This window comes from Nerophis ophidion, linkage group LG28 (genome assembly GCF_033978795.1).
Source record: "Nerophis ophidion isolate RoL-2023_Sa linkage group LG28, RoL_Noph_v1.0, whole genome shotgun sequence".
Taxonomy (NCBI): domain Eukaryota; kingdom Metazoa; phylum Chordata; class Actinopteri; order Syngnathiformes; family Syngnathidae; genus Nerophis; species Nerophis ophidion.
The window spans coordinates 22,551,808-22,576,835 of record NC_084638.1 but is presented as its reverse complement, the minus strand read 5'-3'; the positions used below and the strand labels follow the sequence as shown (position 1 = coordinate 22,576,835).

Genomic DNA, 25,028 nt, shown 5'->3' with positions numbered 1-25,028 from the left:
CATGACTGCCAGCTAATCGATGCTAACATGCTACGCTAATTGATGCTAACATGCTATTTACGCTAGCTGTATGTACATTTGAAACTAGATACCAACATTTAATGTGAAACAAACACTTACCAATCGACGGATTTAAGTTGTTCCAGTGTCACAAGATGCGAAAGTCCTGATCGTTTGGTCCGCACATTTTACCGGTGATGCTAATAAGGCAGCCATGCTATGGGCCACTTCCTTAGGTACACCCATGCTATGGCCGAATAGCGTCAATAGATATTCGCTCAATAGCTTCAGTTTCTTCTTCAATTTCGTTTTCGCAATCTGCCTCCATACTCCGACCATCTGTTTCAATACATGCGTAATCTGTTGAATCGCTTAAGCCGCTGAAATTCGAGTCTGAATCCGAGCTAATGTCGCTATATCTTGCTGTGGTAACCGCCATGTTGTTTGTATTGGCAGCACTGTATGACGTCACAGGGAAATGGATAGTGGTTTCGAAGATAGCGAAAATAAGGCACTTCAAAGCTTTATTTAGGGATATTCCGGGACCGGTAAAATTTAGAAAAAAATTTCAAAAAATACAACAAGCCACTGGGAACTGATTTTTATTGTTTTTAACCCTTTTGAAATTGTGATAATGTTCCCCTTTAAAAAATGAAAATCCACCAGGTTGTCGTGCCTTATTTTGAGTTTGTTGTTGTTTCCTGTGTGTAGGGCCTTAGTTCCTGTTTTGCGCTCTTATTTTGGTGACCCTTTCTGTTCTCCTGTAGCAGTTTCAAGTCTACCTTTGAGTGGTATTGCCCGCACCTGCTCTGTTTTTGCAATCAAAACTATTTAAGTTGTGCATACGCTATCCTTCTTTGTGGGGACATTGTTGATTGTCATGTCATGTACGGATGTACTTTTTGGGTGCTGTCTCTGCTCCACATGCTGTAAGTCTTTGCTGTCGTCCAGCATTCTGTTTTAAGGCGGCCGCTTGAAACCCTGAGTATCAACCAGAGTGGTGCATAAAGAGAGCATGGCCTTATAAACAAGAGGCGCCGAGACTGCTACCTAGGACGTGTGCAGCTGTGCATGCATTCGCTGTTGTTTTGACGTTAGTTTTTTTGACGAAATAAACCAAAATAATATGACTATATATAGTTCCAAACATACTCCAGCTCATGAACTTACAATCGAACATGTTTTTATTTTGTGAAAGTATTTTGTGGCCCTATTTTACAAACTCGCTGCTGCATTCCTGCAGTGTTTGGTGACCGGCAGGCTTTATAACACGCACCTGTGTTAAAAATATACAGAACGTTAAAAAAAATAACTTACTATCTTCATTTTGCCAAAATCTTCATTAGCTGTGGCCCAACATCCATCCATCGTTTTTCTACCGCTTATTCCCTTTGGGGTGGCAGGGGGGCGCTGGTGCCTATCTTAGCTACAATCGGGCGGAAGGCGGGGTACACCCGGGACAAGTCACCACCTCATCGCGGGTCCAACACAGACAACATTCACACTCACATTCACACAATTTAGTGTTACCAATCAACCTATCCCCAGGTGCATGTCTTTGAAAGTGGGAGGAAGCCGGAGTACCCGGAGGGAACCCACGCAGTTACGGGGAGAACATGCAAACTCCACACAGAAAAATCCAGAGCCCGGGACTGAACCCAGGACTACTCAGGACCTTCGTATTGTGAGGCAGACGCACTAAACCAGGGGTGTCAAACTCAAATTTTAAACTGAACAAAGCCGCGGGCCAAGGTTGAACAAATGAACCTTTTAATAGGGACCCAAAACAAGTTTTGCATTGAATATTGAACAAGCCAGACTTATATAACTTTATAGTGACATGCAAAATGGAGTTTCAAATAATACTAATAATTTAAAAATAGCAATGGCATATCAAATCAAATTTGAATAGAAATTTAATGCCTCTTTTCTATTTGCAGCCTTCTCAGGTAAATATCTAAATAAACTTTTCCCACAGGCTAATAATACCTTTTTATATTGTAGCGTCCAGGAAGAGGTAGTGCTGCAAGGGATTCTGTGTATTTGTTCTGTTGTGTTACAGTGCGGATGTTCTCCCGAAATTTGCTTGTCATTCTCGTTTAGTGTTGGTTCACAGTGTGGCGCATATTTGTAACTGTCTTAAAGTTGTTTATACGGCCACCCTCAGTGTGACCTGTATGGCTGTTGACCAAGCTTGCATTGCATTAGCGTGTGTGTGTGTGTAAAAGCCACATATATCATGTGACTAGGCCGGCACGCTGTTTATACGTAGGAAAAGCGGACGTGACGAAAGGTTTTAGAGGACGCTTGAGGCAGTGCCCCCAATATTGTTGTCAAGGTGGGAATCGGGAGAAATTTGGGGGAATGGTTTCCCCCTGTGATTTTCGTGAGGAGCACTGAAATTTGGGAGTCTCCTTGGAAAATAGGAGGGGTTGGGGGGGTTAGCAAGTATGAGTATTAGCGGTGAATGCGGTGTTACAGCTACACCGCCGCTGTGTAATACCGGCGGGCCAGCTCTAATGTTAATTTGATATTGCCTCAAGGGCCAAATGAAAATACGCGGGGGCCAGAGTTTGACACCCATGCACTAAACCATGTCCAGCGTGCTGCCCTTTGGCCCAACTGTCATAGAGAAATTGTGACTTTTGTTCGAAGTACGTCAACTGTGACGGCTGACTCCAAAGTATTTGTAATCACTAGAGGTGGGGGAATTAATAGATTTTTAGATGCATCGCAATTCGGACATGAATAATCATCAAATTGATTAGTAATGGTCAATAAACGATAATCGATTTATTTATTGTAGATAAAATAATGCCAACAGTTCTACTGCAGCAAGCCACCTCACCTAGAGATACGACCAGCTCCTTTCCTATAGTTCACTTACCGTACTTTCTGGACTATAATGCGCACTTAAAATCCTTTTTTTCCCTCAAAACTCGACAGTGCGATTTATAATCCGATGCGCCTAATGTGCGGAATAATTCTAGTTTTGTTTACCGACCTCGAAGCTATTTTTTTTGGTACATGATGAAATGATAAGTGTGACCAGTAAATGGCAGTCAAACATAAGTGTTATCTTTGACCCAACTCTCTCCTTTGAGTCACACATCAAAAGCGTTACTAAAACGGCCTTCTTTCATCTCCGTAATATCGCTAAAATTCACTCCATTCTGTCCACTAAAGACGCTGAGATCATTATCCATGCGTTTGTTACGTCTCGTCTCGATTACTGTAACGTATTATTTTCGGGTCTCCCCATGTCTTGCATTAAAAGATTACAGTTGGTACAAAATGCGGCTGCTAGACTTTTGACAAGAACAAGAAAGTTTGATCACATTACACCTGTACTGGCTCACCTGCACTGGCTTCCTGTGCACTTAAGATGTGACTTTAAGGTTTTACTACTTACGTATAAAATACTACATGGTCTAGCTCCATCCTATCTTGCCGATTGTATTGTACCATATGTCCCGGCAAGAAATCTGCGTTCAAAGGACTCCGGCTTATTAGTGATTCCCAAAGCCCAAAAAAAGTCTGCGGGCTATAGAGCGTTTTCATTTCGGGTTCCAGTACTCTGGAATGCCCTCCCGGTAACAGTTCGAGATGCCACCTCAGTAGAAGCATTTAAGTCTCACCTTAAAACTCATTTGTATACTCTAGCCTTTGAATAGACTCCCTTTTTAGACCAGTTGATCTGCCGTTTCTTTTCTTTTTCTCCTATGTCCCACTCTCCCTTGTGGAGGGGGTCCGGTCCGATCCGGTGGCCATGTACTGCTTGCCTGTGTATCGGTTGGGGACATCTCTGCGCTGCTGATCCGCCTCAGCTTGGGATGTTTTCCTGCTGGCCCCGCTGTGAACGGGACTCTCGCTGCTGTGTTGGATCCGCTTTGGACTGGACTCTCGAGACTGTGTTGGATACATTATGGATTGAACTTTCACAGTATCATGTTAGACCCGCTCGACATCCATTGCTTTCCTCCTCTCCAAGGTTCTCATAGTCATCATTGTCACCGACGTCCCACTGGGTGTGAATTTTTCCTCGCCCTTATGTGGGCCTACCGAGGATATCGTAGTGGTTTGTGCAGCCCTTTGAGACACTAGTGATTTAGGGCTATATAAGTAAACATTGATTGATTGATTTACGTGTGGACTGCAATTTGATGGCAGTCACACACAAGACATATGAGTCAAGTAAACAACACCAACATTTTATATGTTCCATTGAAAATATAGAACATTACATAAGGTGCTCAAAAATCTATCAAATTGTTTTTTGGTAAGCAATGAAGCCGCAGCGCTTGATGGACAGCAGTGCTTCAACATACAATTATTATTATTGCGTGTGTATCCAATCCAATCCAATCCACTTTATTTATATAGCACATTTAAACAACAATAACGTTTCCAAAGTGCTGCACAGCCATGTTAAAAACAATATTAAAAAAAACAATATTATGCTCCACCAATGACTGAATAAAAACAAAAAATAAATAAATATAAAACTGATATAAAAAAATATATGAAAACAAATATGAATAAAAACAATTTTAAAGGGTAAAATCAGTTAAAACAGTAAAATAGAAATCAAAGTGTATAAAAACACAGAAGAGGAAAAGGACCACACAACTTATAAGTCCTGAAAATTTGCACGCCTCCGCCTTTGTAGTCTGTGCCAACACCGTAGTCCAGGGGTAGGGAACCTATGGCTCTAGAGCCAGATGTGACTCTTTTAATGACTGCATCTGGCTCTCAGATAAATCCGAGCTGACACTGCTTAACACGCTAAGTAATCAATAATTCCGCTGGTAATCACAGTGTTAAGAGTAGCGTTCAAAATATAAAACATTCTCGTGCATTTTAATCCATCCATCCGTTTTCTACCGCACCTGTTCAAGACGTTGCGTTAATGGTAAAAAGTTATTTATTATTTATTAGTGTGGGGCTTGCTCTCCTGGGGGTTCTTCAGACCACCAAGCACCGACATGAGAGCCTGTTTCAGGGTTACAATATTGTTTTATTTTTCAATAAGTCTCTCAGTTGCTTTCCAGCAATTGTCTTTTTCTCTTTCGTTCTCGCTCGCACTCTGGCTCCAGCCCCAAACCCGTCTCTCCTCATGGCTGCTGCTTATAACATAGCGACAGGTGATTAGATAACAAGGCCCAAGTGGGCCGACTACGCACCTGTCGCTTATTTCGAGGCCGGTCCTGGCACACCCCGCTTCGCTGCAGGCCCGCAGGCCACACCCCCTCCACAGTTAGCTTCAGAATAACGATGTTATCACAGAGAATAACAGACTTATTAGACTCTAGAAATGTTGGTTTCACTTAAAAATGCACGTGATTAAATGTGTTCAGTGTAAAAAAAAAATATTATTATCAATGGCTCTTACGGAAATACATTTTAAAATATTTGGCTTCTTGGCTCTCTCACCCGAAAAAGTTCCCGAACCCTGCCGTAGTGGATACGTTTCCTCTATTTTCTTGATAGGGGACATTCACATTCCGCTGTTGCCATTTGTAATATGAAGTAGTGTAAAGTTCTTACTTATATCTGTCAGTAAACTTGCCATGAAAGCGCTAAAACATACCGGTGTAGTGAGTCTACATTATTCCCCCAAGGAACTTTAGTTATTAGAGAGTTCCGGCCTGACGGTTTTTCACGGAACTGATTTCCGGCGTTGTTGTTGCACTAGTAAGCCAGGGATGAGGAGATGCTGCTCCGTTATTGATTTAAGTAAAGTCTGAATGCCATTAAAACAGTTAGATCCATCTTTTGACACTTCTTAAATAAAACAATGACGGCGGGGAGAAGACGATGTCAAAGGTGAGCCACGTAAATACGAGCGCCCACAAAATGGCGCGTCCTGAAGCGACTGTCAGAAAGCTAAAGTTGCAAGTGATAAACGCTCAGTTGGTGAAACGAAACTAAATGTAAAACTGCATCAATATATGTACATTAAAGATCCATCAATAATCGTTTTTTAATCGAATCGTTGCTCCTGATTCGTGAGGTGCCCAAAGATTCCCAGCTCTCGTAATCACTGTATTATCACTCATTAAGTATTTTTTAACTGATCTTTGGTTTTTACAAGAAGTGTATTTTTGTAACTATTTCACCATATTTCTGCACAATAACTCAGATATGGTAACACTGCCGAGCATTGGGGAAATGCAGTGATTTTAGGTACGTACGTCAGGGGCGTCACTAGACCTAATATTGTACTGGGGCACACCAGGGGCACAAATAATTCTGGGGCAACAAAACCCGATATTTCCAGAACATCTTTCTGAAAACAAATACAGAAAGGTAACTATTTTTTCTGGAAACAAAACCAGATGCGTTAGCTGTAGTCATTTTTCTGGTGACAAAACAAGATTATTGATTGGTACCGGGCCGCAGAAGAATTTTTTATTGAAAAAAAAACAACAAAAAAAATATATATTTTTTATTTTTTATTAAATCAACATAAAAAACACAATATACACTTACAATTAGTGCACCAACCACAAAAACCTCCCTTTTTCATGACAAAAACGTCCCTTTTTCATGACAAAGAAGAAAAAAAATAAAATTAAAATAAATAAATAAATTCCCCCGACAGCTCGTACAGCAAATTAATATGTTTGTCTTGATACAAGGAATAACGTTAGCTAACTTAGCATCAACTTAAGACAACGATGTTGCCTAGCTAGCTAGGACTTCACTTACGTCTCTCATTCCTCGCTGCTTCTTCCCTGCTGCGGGCGAATAACTTTCTGATATCCATCTAGGAGTTACAGTTTGAGTCAAATCAAAATCAAAATAATATAATTAACAAATTGTTGTTGGCTAACGTTACCTACCTAAGCAGTGATTCGCATCCCCCCCTCCCCTCTCTCTCTCTCTCTCTCTCTCTCAACCGAAGTCTCGATCCACACGTGAATAAATTACCATATTAAGCAGCCATGTGCTCATTGTTACGTGGAGTGAATACAGTAGCAATCAATGACCATACTAAGTAGTATGTGCGCTCTTGTCAATGTTATGTAGACTTAAAACTCTGAAGCGTTTTTTTTTTATTGGTGAAATTTTTACTGGGGCACGTGCCCCTGTGAAATCTGTCTGGCGACGCCACCGACGTACGTCTTTTTGGATTTGTGTTTGACTTTCTCTTCAACTGCTCCCGAATTTTAGTTTTACTAAAATTCCAAGAGTCTGTTTTTGTCAAACCATCTGTTTGATCTATTAATGTATTCTGTTTGTATTTGTATTAGCTTCTGTGTGTTCTCTGTAGGGCTGGGCGATATACTCAATACATCGCGGATTTGTCTCTGTGCGATATAGAAAATGACTATCTTGTGATATCCGAGTATGCGTTCTCACGCAGTTGCTTTTAGCTGCTGGCATTACACTACAGGCTCTTCCCACTCTTTCTTGTGTTTCCTTCTCACAGAGAGCAAGCGCACTTTCTTACATACGTCACATACTGTCACGTCATACGTCACATACGTATACGCCCTCGCGGAGCAGAGAGGTAGCAGCATGGGTAACGTTAGCTGTGGTGCGAGTGGTAATACGAGAGAAAGAAGGTGCCAATCTGGTAACAAATGAAGGAAGAAGGAATTCCCAAGAAAAACATCGTCTGGCGGTGGTTTGGCTTCAAGTGGGAATATGTCGAACAGATAACCGGAATTTGTCAAGTGTGGGGCAAAAGTGTTGCTACAAACAGTAGCAATACTGCTAATGTGTAGCATCATTTGAAAAGTCACCCATTAGAGAATGAAGAGTGTTTACTCCGCATGTCAACATCTCCATTCGGTGCCACACCAACAAAGTGGTTTGGCTCAAAGCGGGAAGATGTCGAACAAGTATGCGGCAAAAGCGTTGCTATAAAAAGTAGCATCATTTGAAAAGTCACCCGCTAGAGCAGGGGTCGGGAACATTTTTGGCTGAGAGAGCCATGAAAGCCAAATATTTCAAAATGTATTTCCGTGAGAGCCTTATCATATTTTTTAACACTGAATACAACTAAATGAGTGCATTTTTAAGTAAGACCAACATTTTTAGAGTATATTAAGTCTCTTATTCTTTTTAATAACATTGTTATTCTGAAGCTAACCAATAATAAATAAAATGTCATGTCTGTTGATCATGTTTTTGTTTGGCCATGTGCTGTTTGTCCTTTGGACTCTTTAAGTTCCTGTTTTTTTTTCCACTCCCTTGTCTGGTTTCCTTGGTTACTCATTTTGTCCACCTGTCTCTGGTGGACGAAATGCCCGCTCACCTGCTTCCCGAGCACTAATCAGAGGCAGTGTTCAAGCTTGTCTTTGCCAGTCAGTCGCCCTGGCGTCAATGTGATCTTTTCTTGCTCTGTGCTGACTTGTTTCATGCCTTGCCATAGTTTCGTGCTTCATGCCATGCCAAGTAAGTTTTATTTGATTTATGTTCATAGTCTGTTTATGCGTTCGCTTTCTTCCTTAGCCCAAGTTATGCCGCCGCTGTGAGCGATTTTTGTTTGTATATTTTTTTAGTTTAAATTAAGTCATGTTTTTACCTAAATGCCATGTCCCGAGTAGTCCGTCTGCCTTCCTGGGAGAACGACCCTGCAGCAAGCTGCGACCCCCATCGTGACATAAAATACTTCTTACCATTAATGTGACTTCTTGAACAGGTGCAGTAGGAAACAGATGGATGGATTTAAATGCATGAGAACGTTTTATATTTTGAACGTTATTTTTAGCACTATGAATTCCAGCGGAATTGTTCATAATTATCGTGTTAAGCAATGTCAGCTAAGATTTATCTGAGAGCCAGATGCAGTCATCAAAAGAGCCACATCTGGCTCTAGAGCCATAGGTTCCCTACCCCTTCACTAGAGAATAAGGAGTGCTTGAAACTCTGCATGTCAACATCGCCGTTCGGTGCCACACCCACAACAGGCCAAAGCAACTATTTCCACATCAACACCGTATCAAAAAAATTGTGAACAACATAAGGAGATAACTGTCAGGTTTTCCCCTGACAGTTTGTTTGTGTTTTAGTTTTTTTTTTCTCTGCATTTGTCTTTGTTTCCTCTGTGTTTAGTATTTCATGTTTTTAGTTCCTGTCAGCGCTCTTATTTTGTCGGTTTCCTGTGTTTCTCCCTGAGCGCTTTTTTCCCTCAGCTGTGGCTGATTGGCACCTGGCCACACCTGTTGTCAATCAGCCCGCTTCTATTTGAGGCTGTTTTTGTCCTCCAGTCAGTGCTGGATTATTGTATTGTCATGTTTCATTGCTACCTGTCGTGTCTGGCATCGTTACAGCTACATTTTGTCCTTGTCGTCGTAGCGGTAAGCTGTTCTTGTTAGCCTTTAGCTGTTTCCAGTTTTTCTGTTTGCTACCCGCTAGCTTCCACGCTAGGCCCCTTTTTGTTTTCTAGCTCCAGTGCTAGCTCCCTTAGTTTGTTATCCGTCCACGTGCGTGCTTTTTGTTTGCACCCTTTGTTTTTTCTAGTTCTAGTATTTTAAATTAAACCATGTTTTCCTATCCAATGCCTGCCTCCATCTCTGCATCTTGGGGTTCGACAACAACAAACTTTGACAATAACGTCCGCAGTAACCTATTTCATAACGATTTGATTTCCTATTATGAAGAATATTTTTATTTGACAGTTATTGAAATATCTTGTGTGACATCATGCACAAAAGTGCAATTTTTTTCTAACTATTGTAGTGGCGTTCTGTACAAAAGGTACACTTTAATTTAGTGTTGTTTTGATACGTCATCTTGGTGACATCATGCACAAAAGTGCACTCATAGCTTGTTTTAAAATGTATCTGACAATCTTGCACTTTCTGTTTTGAAATGACATGAATGTTTGTGTCACTGCTCAATAACTGTTTAATAAATAGAGTTTCGGTCAATTGACTAAGTTGAGCATATATTAACGCAGTATGAACAAGAATGTTTTAATGTAGACACATAGAATCATCATAGCGCTGTGATTATATGCATCAGGTGTTCATTCAAGGCTAAGGCAAAATATCGAGATATATATCGTGTATCGTGAAATGGCCTAAAAATATCGAGATATTAAAAAAAGGCCATATCGCCCAGTCCTAGTTCTCTCCTGAACAAAACACCAAAGTTGTGTTGTGTTTTACCTGTAACAAGACGCTGTGAAAACCAGGACATTTTTACATGTCAAACACATAGCTTTTGCTGGGGAAGGATGAGTAAAAAAATACAATCCAGACTGGGCTCCCTAAGGGGGCCCAGTTCGGAGTGAGAAAAAACATCCATTGCAAAGCACATATACATTTTACAACATACATCTCGAGATATCTAGCAACAGAGGGAAGGTAGTTCAAGGTCATGGTGGTAGTTCGCAGCTCTCAGGCGCTAACATTCATCACCCTTACGGGATTTGCGTAAAGGGTGTTGGATTGGGGGACTGGGGGGTGTATGTGTGGCGTATATATTTTTTTGTAGATGTATTTGTGTGTTTGAGATGCGCGGATAGGCAATTATATCATCCACAACCGCATCACCAGAGTCGTCATCCACCCGCCGCAGACCCGAACCAACATTTTATCAGAACAGCAACCGCCCGCCACCCGCCCGCTGAAATACATCAGAGGGCGGCCACTTTTACCACTCACAGAGCTATTTAAACCCGTTTCACAGAGTAATGAAGACAATTGAAGCCGCTGACGTTCTCGCTAATATCCAATTGGCGTTCATCCTGATGACAAGAATATGGGCGTGCTGTGAAGCCATTGCCTTTGACACCTTCGACAACATATACAAACCGATTGTTAGTCCGGCAACATGTTGTGTGCAGCCTCCGCAATCACACGTACAAGATTGAAAGGCATACTGGGTGATACAAAGTACACTTATGGTTGTGATATAAACAACTTTAACACTTACTAAAATGCGCCACGCTGTGAAGCCACACCAAACAAGATTGACGAACACATTTTGGGAAAACATCCTCACAGTAACACAACATAAACGCAACACAACAAATACCCAGAATCCTTTGTATCCGTGACAATTCCTAAATATATTTTACACCCCCGCGCCCCCAACCCAGCCCACCTTACCAACGCACGGGGGGGTGGGGGGGGTTGCTGTTAGCGGGGCGTATGAAATAGTCAGGAAGTGTCATGGATACAAAGGATTCTGGGTATTTGTTGTGTTGCGTTTATGTTCTGTAACTGGGAGGATGTTCTCCCGAAATGTGTTTGTCAATCTTTTTTGGTGTGGCTTCACAGCGTGGCGCATATTACTAAGAGTGTTAAAATTGTTTATATCACAACCATTAGTGTACTCTGTGTCACCCAGTATGCCTTGCAGTCGTGTGCGTGTGTCTGTGGAAGCCACACACAACATGATGCTGGACTGACAAGCAGATCGTACATGTTGTAGAAGGCGACAAAGTCAATGGATTTATAGCACGCCCTAATACTTATTATCTAGCATCTCCTATTGTCTTCTTTGCTGTGACACAGGTCTTAAATGGCTCTTTGAATGGCAAAGGATACCAATCCCAGAACCATGTATATCAAATATCTCCGGATGGTTCAACCGCCACCCGCCCGCATCTAATTAATATCTTTTTTTTTGTCATGTCACCCGCCCGACCCGCGGTTTATCCGCGGACGAGACTGCAAACTGCGCATCTTTAGTGTGTGTATAAGCCCATAGTGTGTCTCTGTTCCGCGGGCTTGATGTATTTGCCCTCGCTAGTCCAAAGTTCACAACAACAGGTGTGTGTCCATGAGAGACACAAAAGGGAGTTTGTTGGGTCTTCCTGCAGTGATCTTCGGAAGAGTCTTAAAGCCAGGGAAACAATCCAAGTTAAAATGATTTGTATGCGAGTGAAAATAAAATGTGCTTTTCACTCTAAAATTGTCTATGACTGGTCCTCAAAAACTGCGGGGTAGACAGTCCGATGTAATCCACAGTTCTTCCCGCATCCTCCAATCTTTTGTGGCAGCTTTGGGGTACTTTGAAGACTGCCAGCAACTTCCAATTTGTCGACAAACCAGAGCAACGCTTACTCCAATCAGCAAATGTCCTGTTGTCATAGTTACGAATATCTTCAAGTCGTCGACTTCTTCTCCCAAGAGTCCGTCGTGTGTCCAGCAACAATCGCTTCGTCACGACAGCAGGTTCCCCCAAACCCAAGATCTTGTCAATTTTGTTGAGGCCAGTTTAACCTTCGTCTTGTGTTAGGGTCGGCACCGACCCGTTTTAGTTTTTAAATGCATAAAAACACCACATACATTTATTTTTTTTTGCATCAAAGCTTTTTGACTTTGTCAGGAACCTCTTTGTCGACAAAATAAAACATTTTAATTTTTTTTACTAAATTATAAAATGCTCTTGTAGAAATTATGCCCTTGGTGTTGTTAGGGTCGGTTTCGACCCAGTTATAAAAATAAGATGATAAAGCAATGATAAGAGCCAAAACTGAACAGCTCCTCTCCCAATCATGTGAGCTTTAGTGGATTCTCATTTTACCTTGTTATCCTGTACAAAAACAAACAAAAGACGGACGCTAAAAGTGTCACTTTTTGCCACTCTGATTGGTTTTTTTTATTAGTTTTGGAACTAGTAATCTATTTCTCTTGGTTTCATTTGCTTGATTGGTTGTTGTTTGTTTGATGTTGGATTTCTGTTGCTGAAAAAAATACTTTTTAGCCTTTTTCTTGAAGTAAATATATATGGGTCGAAATTGACACGTAACACCATAGATGTTACTATAGTTAAAATTCTTAAAATGAAAAAATGAATGTTGTCTATCTGTGTTGGCCCTGCGATGAGGTGGCGACTTGCCCAGGGTGTACCCTGCCTTCCGCCCGATTGTAGCTGAGATAGGCGCCAGCGCCCCCCGCGACCCCGAACGGGAATAAGCGGTAGAAAATGGATGGATGGATGGATGGAATAAAACACATTTATTTAAGAGATGTGTTCTAATACCCCTTAGTAATAGTTAGGTAACACAACAACCTTTTTTTTATTTATATGATTCTCTTGAGGTTCGTTTTACCATTTTTAAAAATTGAAATCAAGGGGTATACTGACAAAAAAAAGGCCCAATGGCCCAAACCAAAAATATTGAAACCAATATTTTCAAGGATAAGGAAGCCTAACAAGGTAACCAAGAGACGAGAAACAAATTGGATGATCGATAATTGTTTTTAGTGTATTTTACAGCTGATTTAAGACATGGGTCAAAACCGACCCGTTAACATAAGAGATGGTAGCAGAAAGTTAACACAAGAGGAAGGTTAATAGTTCCAATGTTTAGATTTGGAGAGCAGTGCAAAAAGAGGCAACAAGAAAGTTAAGACAAGACAAAACAAAGAAGCAAGCGGGAGAGATAAGGGAGAGGAAAGGGGAGCGTCCACCCTCGGCGATTGCCAGAGAGAAAGTAATGAATTTTTGAAGAAATGAATCACGTCTGCATAACACACCAGGCACCCATGCGACTACTCATTCTCAGCAATAGAAACAGCAGTAAACAGCACATATCAAAAACAATAACAGATTATTGTGTAAATTGTCATTTCTCTTCACTTCACTCGTCAGGATGACTCCTCTGCAGATGCCGCTCTAGGTTTGTTGTTGTGTTTTTAAGTGGTTTTACACAGTGTCTTGTTCTGCGTTGTGTCAAATGGGAAATGTGTCCCTATGACAGCTCCTATCTTCCTTTTCCTGACACATACTGCATTGTATAACGTGATACGATACTGTAGAACTCGGTATCGTTTTCGTGTTGGAAACATTTAGCCGACCTACCTGACAAAGACAGGAGCTGTGATTTTAAATCTTTCTAATTCCTCTCCGTATTTTATTTATTTATTTTTCTTCTGGATTTTCTATATTTATTTTTCTATATTGCCACAGCAATCAGTCAGATGATACATTTGGCTTAGTTTTTACACCGTATGCCCTTCCTGACGCAACTATCTAATTTTTCCGGGCTTCTGGGGATCTGCTTGGTTGTTGTTTTTTCCCCATAATTGATCAAAAAATTCTAGCCAAATGCTCAATTTTGGGGCATAGTTCCATGATATCATAGGATTGATACGACAGGCTGGAGTTAGGGCTGGGCGATATATCGATATACTCGATATATTGCGGGTTTGCGATATATCGATGCGGACTGGACACTGGCCGAGAGTGGAGTCAGCTGTCTTGGTTGCTTTGTTGGGTCTGCTCCTGTCTCTGGCCATGCTCCCTCCACCCCAGCGGACGATGGCGTGGAACACCGCAGAGGCCACCACAGTGGATATGTTTCTTTTACTTTTTATTCATAGCTGTATGAGGAGTGTCTGGTTGTATCTGCTGCTTTAATGTCTTTAATGTCTGTCCTTTGTGTTCTTTGATGTTTGATGTTTCCCTCTTACACACATGTAAGAGGGATGTGTTCTATGGCTATGAGTTGTTGTTTTTTTCCCTTGGCCTCAGTCTGCACCCCCTCTTCAGGGCCCAGGCTAAGACTGATTTTTTTATTTTATTTTAAACTTCTGCCCTTTGTACACACCGCCCGTCGCTACTACCGATTGGATGGTTTAGTGACGTCCTTGGATCGGCCCCGCGTGGGGTCTGCTCAGGCTCTGGCGGAGGCCGAGAAGACGGTCAAACTTGACTATCTAGAGGAAGTCAAAGTCGTAACAAGGTTTCCGTAGGGGAACCTGTGGAAGGATCATTACCGGGAGAGAGAGAATGCTCCGTGAAGTCTCAGGGCTTTGGGGCGGGCTCTGGCCCGGCCCTTGGTGCGTGTTGCACGGCGGGCTCCGTGGCCGACGGCGGGTCCTCCCGCCGGGGGCGCGTCCCGACGGGCCATGCGTTGGGGATGATACGCAGAAGTCTCAGGGCCTCGTGGCGGGGAGGGACGCTCGGGCGGTGCGGGGTTTCGGCCCCGTCCCGTCCTTGGGCCGCCCTCCCCACACACTACTTGGCGCGCGCGGCGACCTCGGGCTCCGCCACCGACGCACGGGCTGCAGCCCGACGGCGGAGCGGACCCGGTGGAGGCGCGTGGTTTCGGGGAAAAGTACACAGAAGTCCCAGGGCTTTGGGGCGCGGGTGGCACGGCAGGCTCCGCGACCGACGGCCGGGCTGCAGCCCTTAGGCTGGCGGGCGCGTCCCGGCGGGCCGCCCGCCTTTTCGGAACCTTGAACCGGCATCCGCTTCCGAGCGGGGGGTTTCGTGGGAGGGAGGCGTATGAAAAAGAAAAAGTCAACAACCGAAAGAAATAACGTCCTCAGGAACCTATTATGCAGCTCATTTTTATTTGACGGTTATTGAAATATCTTGTGTGACATCATGCACAAAAGTGCACTTTATTTGTTTTTAACTATTGTAGTGGCGTTCTGTACAAAAAGTACACCTTAATTTAGTGTTGTTTTGATATGTCATCTTGGTGACATCATTCACAAAAGTGCACTTATAGCTTGTTTTAAAACGTCTCTGACAATCTTGCACTTTCTGTTTTGGAAATCTCTGCGCCACTGCTTAATAACTGTTTTATAAATACAGTTTGACTTAGTTGTAATTTTTCTCTCTCCGTGAAAGTTTAAAATGAGCATATATTGATGAAGTATGAACAAGAATCCTCGCTTTTGGACACTGGCCAAGAGTTGATAGACAGCCGAGGGTGGAATCGGCTCCCTTGGTTGCTTTGTTGGGTCTGCTCCTGTCCCACAGAGTCCACCACAGTGTATATGTTTTTGTTGCTTTTTTGTTGTTGTTCTACTTTTGTGACTGTGTGTAGAAGTGGCACTGCTGGAGTGGCAGCTGGTTGCATCAGCTCTGCTCTTTTAATGTCTTTAATGTCCTTTCTGTTCTTTGATGTTTCGTTCTTACATACATGTTTATGTGTGCTATGGCGTTTACATGTTTCTCACCTTTTTTGTAAACGGCGCCAGCAGTTGGCAGACCCGTCGGCGATCCTGTTCTGTCTCCCTGTAATGTTTGTCTGCTCTATGGGGCGGCATAGCTCGGTTGGTAGAGTTGCCGTGCCAGCAACTTGAGGGTTGCAGGTTCGATTCCCGCTTGTGCCATCCTAGTTACTGCCGTTGTGTCCTTGGGCAAGACACTTTACCCACCTGCTCCCAGTGCCACCCACGCTGGTTTAAAAATGTAACTTATATATTGGGTGTCACTATGTAAAGCGCTTTGAGTCACTTGAGAAAAGCGCTATATAAATATAATTCACTTCACAATTCCCTTCTTGAATGGGATTGTGCTGAAAATCTTAATTTCCCCTCGGGGATTAATACAGTATTTCTGATTCTGATTCTGCATGCACAACTAGAATTACTATGTACTTTAGGCACACCCATATATATATATATATATATATATATATATATATATATATATCTAGGTTGACTAGCAAAACTAAATTGGCCCTAGTGTGTGAATGTGAATGTTGTCTGTCTATCTGTGTTGGCCCTGCAATGAGGTGGCGACTTGTCCAGGGTTTGCCCCACCTTCCGCCCGATTGTAGCTGAGATATGCACCAGTGCCCCCCGCGAACCTAAAGGGAATAAGCGGTTTTCCCCTTCGAGCTGTCCTGGATGAACTGAAATTATTTTTTCCATGCATGGTCACACACGCTAAGAAATAACTCAGTGCCTGCCTACTTTTCGGGTTATAGATCAAAATAGGGATAACGAAGACATATATAATAGTCTCTTTTTCAGGTGAGAGAGGACGCTAAAGGCAGACGCTCCCAATATTGTTGTACGGGTGAAAATCGGGAGAAATTCGGGAAAATGGTTGCCCCGGGAGATTTTCGGGAATGGCACTGAAATTTGGGAGTCTCTCGGGAAAATCGGGAGGGTTGGCAAGTATGGGCGCACCGGGTTATAGGGTTAGGGTGACGATTTTTGAGAAAATGAACGGATTTTAAGTGCGCCTTTTTAGTCCATAAAATATGTTATTGCATTTTCCTCTTCACTCTCTTAAACTAATGTGTCAATCCTGACTTTGCAGAGACCCTTATGGACAGTCGGTGGGCGACCACAGAGCTGGCCTGGACTACGTTCCCAGAGAGCGGGGTGAGCATATGTTTGCGTGTCTTTTGCTTGTTTTGTAGCCCCCCCCCCCCACGCCCATTTTAAAAGCATTTGTTCCATTTGCTCGTTAATAGAGCTCTGAGTGTCTTGAACAGCACGCCTCCTACTGTTTTATATCTTTGTTTTTTGCAGCGTGTTTGCTTTCTGGGGTACTAAAAAAAACGAATCAGAAAGACGCCGTGTGACATTGCCGGCGCTTCAGTATGAAAGGAAATGCTCAATGCTTGATGAGCTGCGCACTATCTGCGCATCGTGTTCCTCCAAACAAACCAATGTGCAAACACACAGATAAACCAAAGCAAATCCCCACAGTGACAGGACAACTAGGGAGCCTAGACAGCCTGATAATTGAAAGCACGTTGAGCCCAAGAGCACATTCGAGTCCAAAATTAAAGCCCCCCCCCCTCGTAGGAGTGCTGGGAAAATAAAGCAACATGAATTTGACCTGAGGGCTAACAGCCTGACAGACCTCCCCCCCAACTCCTGGCCAGTGTCATTTGTCTTCGCTACGTGAGTGCAAAGTCAGTCAATGGAAATGGCAGGTTGCCATGGAAACGGGCATCGGCAGCACGAGCTTCTTCCTTTCCCTAAACGGGCCGCGTCTTGAGTGTCCTCGTATCCATGAAGTTACATGTCATGGGTGGCGAAGTAGCCCCCCCACCCCCTGCTCCCGGAAGACAAGCCCATACGTTCAGGGAGCCACGATTATCATATTTGTCAGGTAGTGCGTCAACGTGTTGCCGGTGATTTACGACATCGAACGCCGACTCTTGGGCTCGTCGCGCCCGGGGAATAAATTGCACGGCAGCTCAAAGACGTGAGATGACTTATGCAGTATTTTCCCGCCGGTGAAATAATCAACTACTGCAAGCCTATTTGTTATGGAAACGAAGCATTCAGTCTGACTAGGAATTAGGAAAAAAATAAATTGATTGACTCCCCCCAAGGTGGTTGTTTAATGGACTATACATTTATTGACTAACTGGGCCGATATGTTAGTTACCACACTGCAAAAACTGAAATCTAAGTAAGATGAAATATCTCATATAAGGGTGATATTTGCTTATTTTCTGTCTGGTAAGATAATTCCTCTCACTAAGCAGATTTTATGTTAGAGTCTTTTACTTGTTTTAAGGGTTTTGCTCCTAAATGATCTCAGTAAGATACTACAGTTTGTTTCCGGCATTTTTTGACCTATTTTGAGTAAAATATGCTTGAAACTATTTTTGCCCAAGTGTCCAAAACACACCCAGCAATGGTGCACAGGAAGGCGGGGAAGAAGAGGGGTAAAGGCGGCCAAAATGTTCAAAAGTCCCAATTGTGTCCTAAGTACCTCCCCGGGGTTCCAGTCCCACGAGTCCCGCCGTCGGCCACACAAGTCCTGGGATACAAAAAATGTCCAAAACGCACCCAGCAAAGTCCCACGGGAAGTAGGGGGGAAAAATGAGAAGAGTCGGCAAAAGTCCCCCAAAATTTTCTAAATACCTACCCAGGTTCGAGTCCCAACCGGGTTCGAGTTTGAGTTTGAGTGCACACTCGAACCCGGGTGGGACTTTTGAACATTTCCCCGACTTTTCTCACTTTCCTCACCACCTTCCCGTGGGACTTTGCTGGGCGCGTTTTGGACATTTTGGGCATCCTGGCCGGCGGCGGAACTTGTGGGACTCGAACCTGTGTAGGTATTTTGAACATTTTTGGGACTTTTGCTGACTTTTCCAACTTTCATCCCCTCTCCCTATGGGACTCGGCTGGGTGTGTTATGAACATTTAGGGCATCCTAGGACTTGCGCGGCCATACATAAGATTTTATGTTAGAGTGTTTTACTTGTTTTAAGTGTTTAGGTCCTGAATGATCTCAGTAAGATATTACATCTTGTAGCTGAGATTTGATGACCTATATTGGGTAAAACATGCTTGAAACGAGAATATCAAATGTTGCAAAGCTGTGTCATCAACATTTACAAGTATAAAACTACTTTTTAAAGTAAGAATTTCTTATTTCAATAATGTAAAACAAAATCATGACTTTGACACAATTGTTTCCCATATTAAAACAGATGACAGCCAAATACACTTTGCCGTTTCTATTTTAATGAAACAATAGAAAATTCGTACTTGTATACTGTAGTAGTACACCTGTTATTAGTGAGAATATACTTATTTTGAGGTATTTTTGGGTTCATTGAAGTTAGCTAATTTTACTTGTTTTGGAAAGTCTTGACAAGCCAAATTTTCTTCTTCTATTGGCAGATAATTTTGCTTAGTTCAAGTAAAATACCCCTCATTTTTGTATTTTTTTTTCTTGTTTTTGAACACTGACTTTTTGCAGTGCATGCATTAATATGCAGACGATCAACATACAGATGCGTCAAACTCGTTTCTATTGAGGGCCGCGTTGCAAATATTGCCCTGTTTACTTTTCGCATCCGATTCAGGCCACATAAGGAGAAAGTCCAAATCTGATTTGGAATTCGATATATTCAAATGTGACTTCAGTTAGAGATGTCCGATGATATCGGACTGCCGATATTATCGGACGATAAATGCCTTAAAATGTAATATCGGAAAGTATCGGTACCGGTTTCAAAAAGTAAAATGTAGGACTTTTTAAAATGCCGCTGTATGGAGTGGTACAAGGACGTAGGGAGAAGTACAGAGTACCATTAACCTTAAAGGGGAACATTATCACCAGACCTATATATACCTTGATGGTGCAGAAAAAAGACCATATATTTTTTTAACCGATTTCCGAACTCTAAATGGGTGAATTTTGGCGAATTAAACGCCTTTCTGTTTATCGCTCTGGAGGGGATGACGTCAGAATGTGACGTCGCCGAGGTAATACAGCCGCCATTTTCATTTTCAACCCATTGTAAACATTGGGTCTCAGCTCTGTTATTTTCCGTTTTTTTGACTATTTTTTTGGAACCTTGGAGACATCATGCCTCGTCGGTGTGTTGTCGGAGGGTGTAACAACACTAACAGGGAGGGATTCAAGTTGCACCACTGGCCCGAAGATGCCAAAGTGTCTGCCGCCAGACCCCCATTGAATGTGCCAGAGTGTCTCCACATTTTACCGGCGATGACAGACATGGCACAGAGATGTATGGATAACCTGCAGATGCATTTGCAATGATAAAGTCAACAAAATCACAAAGGTGAGTTTTGTTGATGTTGACTTATGTCCTAATCAGACATATTTGGTTGCGGCGTGACTGCCAGTTAATCGATGCTAACATGCTACGCTAATCGACGCTAACATGCTATTTACCGGCGGTGCTAAAGCAGACATGGCACAGAGATGTATGGATAACCTGCAGATGCATTTGCAACTGCATTACGTTTCCTTCCACCCACATTTAATGCGAAAAAAACACTTACCAATCGACGGATTTAAGTTGCTCCAGTGTCACAAGATGCGAAAGTCCTGATCGTTTGGTCCGCACATTTTAGCGGCGATGCTAACGCAGCTATTCGGCCATGCTATGGCTATGAATAGCGTCAATAGCTATTCGCTCAATAGCTTCAGTTTCTTCTTCAATACTTTCATACTCCAACCATCCGTTTCAATACATGCGTAATCTGTTGAATCGCTTAAGCCGCTGAAATCCGAGTCTGAATCCGAGCTAATGTCGCTATATCTTGCTGTGTTATTCGCCATTGTTTGTTTACATTGGCAGCACTGTGTGACGTCACAGGGAAATGGATAGTGGCATCGCAAATAGCGAAAATTAAGCACTTTAAAGCTTTTTTTTAGGGATATTCGGAGAACGGTAACATATTGAAAAAAACTTCAAAAAATACAAGAAGCCACTGGGAACTGATTTTTATTGTTTTTAACCCTTTTGAAATCAGTTCCCAGTGGCTAGTTGTATTTTTTCAATTTTTTTTCAAAATTTTACCGGTCCCCGAATTTCCCTAAAAAAACCTTTAAAGTGCTTGATTGTCGCTATTTGCGATGCGACTATCCATTTCCCTGTGACATCACACAGTGCTGCCAATGTAAACAAACAATGGGAATACCACAGCAAGATATAGTGACATTAGCTCGGATTCAGACTCGCATTTCAGCGGTTTCAGCGATTCAACAGATTACGCATGTATTGAAACGGATGGTTGGAGTATGAAAGTATTGAAGAAGAAACTGAAGCTATTGAGCGAATAGCTATTGTTGCTATTCATAGTCATAGCATGACCGAATAGCTGCGTTAGCATCGCCGGTAAAATGTGCGGGCCAAACGATCAGGACTTTCGCATCTCAGGACACTGGAGAAACTTAAATCCTTCGATTGGTAAGTGTTTTTTTCGCATTAAATGTGGGTGGAAGGAAACGTAATATAGTTGCAAATGCATCTGCAGGTTATCCATACATCTCTGTGTCATGTCTGCTTTAGCAACGCCGGTAAATAGCATGTTAGCGTCGATTAGCGTAGCATGTTATCATCGATTAGCTGGCAGTCACGTCGCAACCAAATATGTCTGATTAGCACATAAGTCAAAATCAACAAAACTCATCTTTGTGATTTTGTTGAATTTATCGTTGCAAATGCATCTGCAGGTTATCCATACATCTCTGTGCCATGTCTGTCATCGCCGGTAAAATGTGGAGACACTCTGGCACATTCAATGGGGGTCTGGCGGCAGACACTTTGGCATCTTCGGGCCAGTGGTGCAACTTGAATCCCTCCCTGTTAGTGTTGTTACACCCTCCGACAACACACCAACGAGGCATGATGTCTCCAAGGTTCCAAAAAACAGAAAATAACAGAGCTGAGACCATGCTGAATGTTTGGGTCTTACTGATTGTATGGGGTGGACAGGTGTCTTTATGCAGCTAACGACCTCACACAGGTGCATCTGATTCAGGATAATACAGTGGAGTGGAGGAGGACTTTTAAAGGCGGACTAACAGGTCTTTGAGGGGGCATAATTCTAGCTGATAGACAGGTGTTCAAATACTTATTTTCAGCTGTATCACACGATTAAATTGTTAAAAAAAATCATAGATTGTGATTTCTGGATTTTTCTTTTTAGGTTATCTCTCATACCGTGAACATTTTAGACCCCTCCATGATTTCTAAGTGGGAGAACTTGCAAAATAGCAGGGTGTTCAAATACTTATTTTCTTCACTGTATGTGTTAAACGCACGTATAAATGCAGGCCAAGCTTGTTTTTTACGACTTCTGATCAACATCAGGCCTGTTTGTCAAACAGCCGTGATGCGTGAAAAAGGGTTTTAATGAGAAAAATGTGTTCCCGTTAATGGTCTGCACATAATGAATAGACTTTCTTGACTGACGCTCGCAGTTCGAATCATTACGGCTACAAATTATTCCTCACAGTCCGTACCCCGACACCAATTTTTTTATCAGATGTCATTTCACACTTTTGAATGTGTTCATGCTTCGCCGCTTTGTATTAGCCAGCTCTATGTTTAATACGACTTGGTGTTAATTAAAACACAACAGATAAGCGCCTATCCGCTGTGGTTCAGTCCTTGGTCAATGAGAACTATTTTTTTTTTTTTACGTATTTTAAATGTATCTCACTAACTATGCACCTTGTTTTCTTTTGTCACACTTTGTGTTTTCAAACCCACAGTGGGAGGAAGTTAGCGGCTACGATGACTCCATGAGCCCGATCAGGACCTACCAGGTGTGTAATGTCCGACAGCCCAACCAGAACAACTGGCTCAGGACGGACTATATCCCCCGCAGGGGCGTGCTGCGGGTCTACGTGGAGCTCAAGTTCTCCGTACGTGACTGCGCCAGCATACCCAACATCCCCGGCTCCTGTAAAGAGACGTTTAATCTGTTTTACTACGAGTCCGATGGGGACGCCACCACGGACACCAGCCCCCTGTGGAGGGAGAACCCTTACGTGAAAGTGGATACCATCGCCCCAGACGAGAGCTTCTCCCTGCTGGAAGCCGGCAGGATCAACACCAAAGTGCGGAGCTTCGGGCCGCTCTCCAAGGCCGGCTTCTTCTTGGCCTTTCAGGACTTTGGCGCCTGCATGTCGCTGATCTCCGTCCGGGTCTTCTTCAAAAAGTGCTCCACCACAATCGCTAATTTCGCCGTCTTCCCGGAGACCGCAACCGGCGCCGAAGCAACGTCCTTAGTCATCGCTCCGGGGGCCTGTGTGACCAATGCCATGGAGATGTCCGTCCCTCTTAAGCTGTACTGCAACGGCGATGGCGAGTGGATGGTTCCGGTGGGGGCCTGCACCTGTGTCGCTGGTTTTGAACCCACTGCAGATCGAACCCAATGCCAAGGTATGTGTGTTTTGATAGGTGTTTTAAATCTCTGAATGTTTTCAACTCCTGTCGCAAGTGTTGAGCGGATCGATACTGTGTGGACGTTACTCAGTTGACACGTTAAACTGAATTGCTTTAGACCAGGGGTCACCAACGCGGTGCCCGCGGGCACCAGGTAGCCCGTAAGGACCAGATGAGTCGCCCGCTGGCCGGTTCTAAAAATAGCTCAAATAGCAGCACTTACCAGTGAGCTGTCTCTATTTTTTTCATCCATCCATCCATCATCTTCCGCTTATCCGAGGTAGGGTCGCGGGGGCAGCAGCCTAAGCAGGGAAGCCCAGACTTCCCTATCTCCAGCCACTTCGTCTAGCTCTTCCTGGGGGATCCCGAGGCGTTCCCAGGCCAGCCGGGAGACATAGTCTTCCCAACGTGTCCTGGGTCTTCCCCGTGGCCTCCTACCAGCTGGACGTGCCCTAAACACATCCCTAGGGAGGCACTCGGGTGGCATCCTGACCAAATGCCCGAACCACCTCATCTGCCTCCTCTCGATGTGGAGGAGCAGCGGCTTTACTTTGAGTTCCTCCCGGATGGCAGAGCTTCTCACCCTATCTCTAAGGGAGAGCCCCGCCACACGGCGGAGGAAACTCATTTCGGCCGCTTGTACTCGTGATCTTATCCTTTCGGTCATGACCCAAAGCTCATGACCATAGGTGAGGATGGGAACGTAGATCGACCGGTAAATTGAGAGCTTTGCCTTCCGGCTCAGCTCCTTCTTCACCACAACGGATCGATACAACGTCCGCATTACTGAAGACGCCGCACCGATCCGCCTGTCGATCTCACGATCCACTCTTCCCCCACTCGTGAACAAGACTCCTAGGTACTTGAACTCCTCCACTTGGGGCAGGGTCTCCTCCCCAACCCGGAGATGGCACGCCACCCTTTTCCGGGCGAGAACCATGGACTCGGACTTGGAGGTGCTGATTCTCATTCCGGTCGCTTCACACTCGGCTGCGAACCGATCCAGTGAGAGCTGAAGATCCCGGTCAGATGAAGCCATCAGGACCACATCATCTGCAAAAAGCAGAGACCTAATCCTGCGGCCACCAAACCGGAACCCCTCAACGCCTTGACTGCGCCTAGAAATTCTGTCTATAAAAGTTATGAACAGAATCTGTGACAAAGGACAGCCTTGGCGGAGTCTATTTTATTTTATTTTTTTTTATTTACTAGCAAGCTGGTCTCGCTTTGCTCGACATTTTTAATTCAATGAGAGACAAAACTCAAATAGAATTTAAAAATCCAAGAAAATATCTTAAAGACTTGGTCTGCACTTGTTTAAATAAATTCATTTATTTTCTGACTTTGCTTCTTATAACTTTCAGAAAGACAATTTTAGAGAAAAAATACAACCTTAAAAATGATTTTAGGATTTTTAAACACATATACCTTTTTACCTTTTGAATCCCTTCCTCTTCTTTCCTGACAATTTAAATCAATGTTCAAGTATATTCATTTTTTTATTGTAAAGAATAATAAATACATTTTAATTTAATTCTTCATTTTTGCTTCTTCAAACGAATTATAATTAAAATTCCCAAAAATTATTCTGGCAAATCTAAAAATCTGTAGAATCACACTTAAATCTTATTTCAAAGTCTTTTGAATTTCTTTTAAAATTTTTGTTCTGGAAAATCTAGAAGAAATAATG

The 25,028-nt window shown here is 43.1% G+C and overlaps 1 protein-coding gene across 1 annotated transcript in view; it reads left to right on the top strand.

The window, feature by feature from the left end:
* The window catches only part of LOC133545154 (ephrin type-B receptor 3-like), a 66,964-nt gene extending 43,526 nt beyond the window's left edge, over nucleotides 1-23,438 (top strand). The window contains exons 2-3 of the mRNA XM_061890520.1: nucleotides 16,978-17,042; nucleotides 22,663-23,438. Coding sequence (XP_061746504.1) covers nucleotides 16,978-17,042; nucleotides 22,663-23,370 — 773 coding nt within the window. The 3' untranslated portion in view covers nucleotides 23,371-23,438. The remainder of the gene's footprint in view (nucleotides 1-16,977; nucleotides 17,043-22,662) is intronic.
* The last annotated feature ends 1,590 nt before the right edge of the window (nucleotides 23,439-25,028 follow it).